Source organism: Saccoglossus kowalevskii, chromosome 3 (assembly GCF_978046115.1).
Source record: "Saccoglossus kowalevskii chromosome 3, keSacKowa6.1, whole genome shotgun sequence".
Lineage (NCBI taxonomy): Eukaryota > Metazoa > Hemichordata > Enteropneusta > Harrimaniidae > Saccoglossus > Saccoglossus kowalevskii.
In genome coordinates, this window is record NC_140643.1 from 4,527,014 (window position 1) to 4,535,271 (window position 8,258).

Consider the following 8,258-nt stretch of genomic DNA (forward strand, 5'->3'; position numbering starts at 1 on the left):
CCTAATCTCACATTGTCTTTTTTAGCATATAAAGAAGCTAACATCTAACGTAAGTTGTTATCGATGGAAAATGTTAAATGTTGTATGTATAGGCATTTCAGACAATAGCTTATCTCTGTCTCTTTAAATCCATCTTCAACAGCTGGTGTGTTATAAGAATTTCTTGCTAGCATTATTTAGCTTTTTTTTGCATAAATTAGATGCGTGTTCTGTGCATCTGTTGTTTACATTTCTATATTAATTCATATTTTTCATCTCATTTTTACAACTTTGTCCTGAAATTTAATATCTGTGATTGTCATGTTCCATTTTTGTGTTAGATAATACATTCAAGTGTTCTCTGTCAGCTTGTGTCCTCTATTGCTGAATACTGCCCTTGTTAGTCATTTAATGGTTAATGCTTTTTTTACAGGCCAAAGAAGCACAGAGAAGAAAGAAGCACACCAAGGAAGCTGAGCTTGTTGCCAAATGTCGACAGTCCTTAGGTATGTTAAATTCAATATAAATCTATATACTTAATGTGACTCCCTGCCAGTGACTTCTATATGTGACTGTATGTCATAGAGCGAAAAACAGGATAACAGTATCTATGTGTATTCTACAGAGTTGGATAAGGAGAAGATCACTAACCGCAGAGCACATTTACATGCATTACATCATAAAAAAGAAGAAAAGAAAGAAGTTGCTGATAACAGTGAAATAAAAGGAAGGATCTCTAACCGTCCTCTAAGTGTAATTCAAAGTCGTGGAGGGGATTCTAATCGCACATCTGTTACAAGCAGTGGACTCATTGATTATTCACGAGAAGACACATTTGCTAGTTACATATCAGAGGTAGATGGCATGGAGGGTCAACCTGAGGAACTTCCACAACATAAATCAGAACTCTATAGACTTTTTGGTACAAAACAAGCCAACTATTTTCTATACCCAAGGATTGAACCCATCAAGAAGAAGAAAATTCGAGTGAATCCAGCTTTGAGGAGGCAAGGGGGTAAGTGCATATTGACAACAACTGTCAGAAATTGAAAAACATGGTTTGATAATTTTAACTTAGTGGGCATCTATATACATCCTACAATGTGTTTACACCTGTGTCTGCTCTGACCCATCATGTTAATTAAAACAAAATCATTTCTGCCATTACAGAATTTAAGGTCTGCATATATATTAGACAAATTTAAAAAAAAAATAGTACTTGGTACATGTATATCATAGTAGTGGAGTATACTTGATGCGGTTGCTAAAAATATTGACAGTTATGGATAGATCATCATTCATGTGTCATATCTTTGTTTTAATGCTTTATCTTCAGTCCAAGGATGTACACTTGTTTCTCAGTCAAGGTATAATACAGCGTGATTACTACAATATTTTCATGCATGGTCTTCATTCTTGCATGCAGCCATTTAAATCCAGCATTTCAGATTTTTTCTAATTTAATCTTATGTTTGTTGATTGATGTGAAATACCCATTTTCTTACATGTTCAGTTAAAAAAGGTAACCAACTTTAGATGGTATTAATGTATGTGCCTGCAGAGATTAGTCACAAAGCAACATTATGTTCACACAATAGAATCATGAAAAAAAACGAAAACAAACTGTATCTTAGTATTGTATTGTAAGGTATCGGTATTCCAAGCAATGAAATTGGCACCATGTGTTGCCAGTCTCAAATGTGTGTAACTGATTGTGTGTTGTGTTATTTGTAGGGAGGGCTGGTGCTAGCACTCTGTGGTCCATACTAAGGGGCCAGTCTAGAGTGAAACTAGTTCAAGCTGATCAACGCATACCAAGTGAGTTAAAAGATGCATATGGTGCATTTGTGCGGGAATGTTTAACCCGGCATAAAACAGTAGCAAAGAGAAGTTTTTACAGTGAAACTGAGGTAAATAATTGTTCCATTCTTAACCATGAGTGTGCATATTTTCTGTTGTCTATATGTTTTACAAAATAAAAATAGTTGAAATGTTGTATCATGGTTGTTGTCACGCTCACTGCAGTCTGTTTATCCAAGTGGCGTATACAACAGATTGTTTATTTACATCAAAACACGTGTTCCGTGTAGTAGTAATATAGCCAAATATAAAAACAGCCGTTATTCGGCCATCTTTGATCTGATTAGGAAACACAATGACATGTATGATGTATGTGCCAAATACGAATGAAAATGGTACATAAATTGTGGAAGTAGTAAGGCCAAAAAGTCAGATGGCTGTCAATCAGCCATCCTTGACCAGATTTTGAAACAAATTGTCATGGACATGCATTCTAACATGTATAAAGTACATGTATGTGCCAAATTTGAATGAAAACAGACAGAGCATGTCCAAGATACCGCATCAAAAAACAAAACAAGATGCCAACCAGTCGACCATCTTTAATCCAATTGTGAAATAAATCGTCATGGACATGTATCCCAACATGTATAATCTATGTACCAAGTTTGAATGACAACTGACAAAGCATGTCCAAAATACAACATTTTCAAAAAACAAGATGGCTGTCAGTGGTCCATTTTGAATCAAATTGCTAAACCACTGCATGTGCATATGTACCACATAAAGTACAAGGCACATGCAAAGAATGAACGGAATCGGTCCAAGGGATTCTGAGATATGACTGGACGGACGCACCGACGGAGACCGAATTATAAGTCCCCGTTTTCGGACTTCGTCCGAACAGGGACTAATTAGTATATAAACTAGATAATAAATTTTATTTTCCCCCGTTAGAAACTTTTTGATTTGATACAAGTTATAAGTTGGTATTTTCTATAATCCCATAAGTACAGAAATATAGGTGCTATTTGTTGTAATCCTGTATGTATTATTCATAGGTGCTATTTGTTGTAATCCTGTATGTATTAACCATGGGTGCTATTTGTTGTAATCCTGTATGTATTATTCATAGGTGCTATTTGTTGTAATCCTGTATGTATTACCCATAGGTGCTATTTGTTGTAATCCTGTATGTATTATTCATAGGTGCTATTTGTTGTAATCCTGTATGTATTAACCATGGGTGCTATTTGTTGTAATCCTGTATGTATTACCCATAGGTGCTATTTGTTGTAATCCTGTATGTATTACCCTTAGGTGCTATTTGTTGTAATCCTGTATGTATTATCCATACATGTAGGTGCTATTTGTTGTAATCCTGTATGTATTACCCATGGGTGCTATTTGTTGTAATCCTGTATGTATTAACAATGGGTGCTATTTGTTGTAATCCTGTAAGTATTACCCATAGGTGCTATTTGTTGTAATCCTGTATGTATTACCCATGGGTGCTATTTGTTGTAATCCTGTATGTATTAACAATGGGTGCTATTTGTTGTAATCCTGTAAGTATTACCCATAGGTGCTATTTGTTGTAATCCTGTATGTATTAACAATGGGTGCTATTTGTTGTAATCCTGCATGTATTACCCATGGGTGCTATTTGTTGTAATCCTGTATGTATTAATCATGGGTGCTATTTTTTGTAATCCTGTATGTATTGCCCATGGGTGCTATTTGTTGTAATCCTGTATGTATTTCCCATAGGTGCTCTTTGTTGTAATCCTGTATGTATTTCCCATAGGTGCTATTTGTTGTAATCCTGTATGTATTACCCATAGGTGCTATTTGTTGTAATCCTGTATGTATTACCCATAGGTGCTATTTGTTGTAATCCTGTATGTATTACCCATAGGTGCTATTTGTTGTAATCCTGTATGTATTACCCATAGGTGCTATTTGTTGTAATCCTGTATGTATTACCCATACATGTAGGTGCTATTTGTTGTAATCCTGTATGTATTGTATTACTCATAGGTGCCAGAATCAGAAAAGATACAAGACAGCAGTTATCATGAACGAGTGCGTGAAATGAAAAACAAGATGGAACTGATGTTCCGAGCAGCTCAACTAAATGAGGACAAAACATCTATTCTGTTGTTTAATAATCCCCCTCCCGATTTCAACGACCTTGAAGGACAAGAAGGATTAATGAGATATCACCCATCATGGGTGCCTGACGAGGTAAGAATGGCATCTTTGTATGTTTGTTTGGTAAGAACATGTATATTTGTGTATTTGTTTGGTAACTATATACTCCTATCTTTTCACTACTAGGATGAAATATTAGAGGAAGACTACAAAAGGTGGTTGAAAAGAAAACCAATTGATTGGCCTACAATGGAGGGAGAGAAAGATCCACAAAGATTGGAAGTGATAACACCCAATGATTCATGTCCAACTACAGCGAAGTGTGAAGTGACAGATGACGAGTCTGAAGACTCTGATGATTGGTTAATCAATATGATTGTCAATAAACCAGAAGAAGAAGTAAAGGAAGAGAAGCCGAAGATTAAACCACCACCTAAACTCGTCTTCCTCACAGAAGATATGTGCAAAGAGGAAGGAAAATTCTGGAAAAAGGGTAAAAAGAATGAAATACCGGAGCCACTACGACATGAAGAAAGTAAACCACCACCTACACAGATCAAATCTATGTCAGCAATGGCTAAGAGAAAAGCAAATAAGACTGGACTATTAGAAGGTTGGTACCAGTCATGGATAATGTTGTAGCATACAAACTATTGTAACACATACCCTGGCTCTACTAAATGTTTTTGTCTAAAATATGAGAAAACCAACTCTAAGCTGCATATAGTGTACATATTCATGCTTGACATCATCCATGTATCCATCACCTATTTTACAAATAAATGCAAGAAATCACAACAAAAATGTATTTTCCTCAAAAACTGGTAGGGGTGTACTGCCAGAAAAATGAAACCCTTTTCAGACACTTTGTATGCCTTCTCAGTGTATGGTTCTTTTTTGACATGCAGGTTATGAAAAACATTAGCTTGAATTAAGCTTTATATTTCTAATTTTAGTACTGAATGTTGAAATTGTTCCTTTTGCTCAAAACAAAGTAACTGTATATCAATTAAATTACATCCCAATCAATTCAATGGTTCTTTATATAAATGTGAAAATAAGATTTAATACATATGTGCCCATCCAGCCATCAACCTACACACCCATCCATCAATCAACCTACACACCCACCCATCCATCCACCAATCTATTCATCAACCCACTTACCAATCCAAGACCCACCAACCAATCCAACACCCATCCATCCATCAACCCACCCACCAATCCAACACCCATCCATCCATCAACCCACTTACCAATCCAACACCCATTCATCTATCTATCCACCCACCAATCCAACACCCATTCATCTATCCACCCACCCACCAATCCAACACCCTTCCATCCATCAACATACACATCCATCCATGAATCAACCCACCTGTTGTATCTTTGACTTTGCTATGGTTTCCTGTACTTTTATTCATTGAGTTAGGTTTACATAATCACATGTAATGACCATGACCTTATTAGCTAATCACATTACGCCATGTATGTTGTCATGAGCTGATCACCTGTTACGCAATATAAAAAGGGCACTTCACCGCTAACCTACAACCCGTAAAGTTGTGTGTGTGTTATTTTCTTTATTCTGATACGTGAATTTTCACGTAATTAAGTTTACTTAGTAGCAACGAGCTACAAAACCACCCACCAATCTAACACCCATCCATCCATCTAGACACGATATCGTATTATCTTCTGTTCTGTTTATGTGAGGAAACAATGTATCAATTTTTGACCACCATCATGAATACATAAAGTTCAATGAAGTCTGTTTAAGCCCTGAAATTTGACTAAACAATTTAACACTAACACTGGTAATTTTACATCCAATCTCAGATTGATGTGCAAATCATAATGCAGTTTTAGGCTCTAAGAATTGTAACTGTTTGTATCAGGTGATTTTAAAAATCTATGTACCTATATGTAGGTAGTTAACATTTTAGGAAAGTCATTAAAAATTAGTAATAAAAAAAAAACACTTAGCAATTAAAACTATTATTTCGTGTTATATTCGTAGATTAAATTTCATTTTCTAAGCTTTCTTGATAGCATGAAAACAGTGTATACTAATTAGAGGCGTTTTATTCACCAGGTAATTCATCAACTATCAGAAGATCCAATACAGCTCCTCCTAAAGCTGACTTTGCTGGCTCTAGTGATGAAAAGAAGACATCATGGCAGCCACTTACATTGAATGCTCTCACAGAATATAAACCATCCTTTGAGACATCTGGTCAAGGATCATTCAGACATGGACAGGATGTATTATGGAAACCAATATTGTCAACAAAGTCTTAGGTGGAAAAAATGTACCATACTTGTCTGACTTAACGCCCAGGGTACTCAGCTCCAAAAATCATGTGTTTTAGGGGATGGGTGCTTAGCTAAGCACGCCTCTCAAAAAGTATGCAAATAACAATTTTAGTGCACCATGTGCCAGACTGAGGGTAAATATTATGTCTCGTTGGGGAAAATACAATTGCGAAATTAGTTGATTTCTATAACACTTTTACAATGAAGAAACAGAAGTGGTCATAAAAAATATGCACATTTCATTACAATAATTACTTACCACTAGAATGTATAATGTTAAAATTATTAGGGTCTGTGGGAACACCGTCAAAGTCAAAATTTGTATCATTATCTTGACTGTTGAATGTGAAATGTCCCAGAAGTGAGGGTGGGCACTTCGTCGAACATGGGTGCCAAGTTGGACGAGTGTGGTATGATGTAAACCAATATTGTCAACAAAATATTTAATGTAGTACTATGAACTGTTTAATTTTCACTTCTAGTAATTATCGTGATTAGGTGATTTAATGGCATGCATGAAAACTAAAATTTTACAAAAATTGATGACATTCTATGTCATAGAACCCCAAGAAAGTTGTGCCACTATAAAACTTCACAATGTTCACTGACTTGTGAAAATTTGTGTATAGTGAAATTGAAGCAATTTACAGTCCAAAAACAAATTATCTTCAATTAATTGGCTTTACATGAAACAAGCCTTGACTTACACAAATGTTTATTGGCACAAACAGTACATGTTACCTCTATTCTCACTGAAGAACTAGAAACTGGACAATCTATAAAAAACTTTTTAATTTTTGTGCATTTTGTATTTACATATTTTATTTTTTTTGAAATTAAGTCACTTCGCAATGCCAAATTTGGTGAAATACTAAATGAACAAACTAGTTCACATAAATATCCTTTTATTTTCCTCCTGTGAAATTTGAAATAAATTGTTGCATGTGTTTTTGTTACAAAGTTCTGACACATTAAGATTGTTATCCACACAATGCATGCTGAATTACCATATCACAAATATTAACTCTATTTTATTGTAATTAAGTTTGTCAAATAATATTTTTACATACTTTTTTTTAAATTTGTGAATGTATATATAAAGATAACACTTGGTGCTATATATGTAACTCTGTGATTGAATTTTTTCCTTTTTTAAAATATTGATAGATGACATGGTGAAATTGATGTCAGTCTTAATAAACCCATCTTATCAACCAATCACAGCTTCTCATTTTGTTATGTGACATGTGATTCGATCACTGTACATTTCATATTATTTAGTGGGGTTTACCAGTTACAACAGCACATAATGAAAGATGGTTCCAAATAGAAAACATCAGTTTGATTGTGAATACATACACAAATAGAAATGTAATTTAGAACTACCATTGAGAAGATGCATGTACATTTGATCCAAGCCTGCATTTATTTGTTGATCAGTTCATTAACCTGTAATTCAATCCAATACAGATTGGACATTAACTATATTGTCTCCATGTTCACTACAAATTAAATAGAAATATTTTTCTAATCAGTGATATTTATTTACATTGATTTATTATCATGAGCTGTGCATCCATCCAGTATAATTTATGACACATATTGTCTATGGAATGTGCTTACAACATTGAATGAAGTAAAGGAAATAAAAGTGCCATGACAGCATTACTTTTCATGCATATTTTCTCATATTGAATTTTATCAAAATATCAAGCACTGATTTACAGTGATTGTGAAGCTTTGAGATAACATTTAACATGCATATTGCAAGCTGTCAACATTGATTGCCTTGTCAAGTATCTTATTAATTCCCACACTGAGGGGGTGGCCTTTGTGCTTACTCCATACTAGAATTGCTTGATTAAAATGCAAATAACCATGGCAAAAAAAGGAAGAAAAACATTCCATCAATGGTTGCCATGACAACAGTCATGTAATGGATATGCTTTTTAATATGAAAATAAAAAAAATAGTGTCCTTTGCAATATGGGTGACGTGATTATAGT

General features: G+C 34.6%; 1 protein-coding gene across 2 annotated transcripts in view; it reads left to right on the plus strand.

The window, feature by feature from the left end:
- The window catches only part of LOC146747448 (uncharacterized), a 63,949-nt gene extending 56,032 nt beyond the window's left edge, over nt 1-7,917 (plus strand). Inside the window, exons 4-10 of one of the 2 annotated variants that reach the window (XM_085496700.1) lie at nt 26-49; nt 413-485; nt 605-994; nt 1,714-1,889; nt 3,820-4,026; nt 4,120-4,546; nt 6,032-7,917. In XM_085496700.1, the coding sequence (XP_085352826.1) occupies nt 26-49; nt 413-485; nt 605-994; nt 1,714-1,889; nt 3,820-4,026; nt 4,120-4,546; nt 6,032-6,237 (1,503 nt within the window). In that variant the 3' untranslated portion in view covers nt 6,238-7,917. The remainder of the gene's footprint in view (nt 1-25; nt 50-412; nt 486-604; nt 995-1,713; nt 1,890-3,819; nt 4,027-4,119; nt 4,547-6,031) is intronic. The other variant, XM_085496701.1, reaches the window with a different exon arrangement.
- The last annotated feature ends 341 nt before the right edge of the window (nt 7,918-8,258 follow it).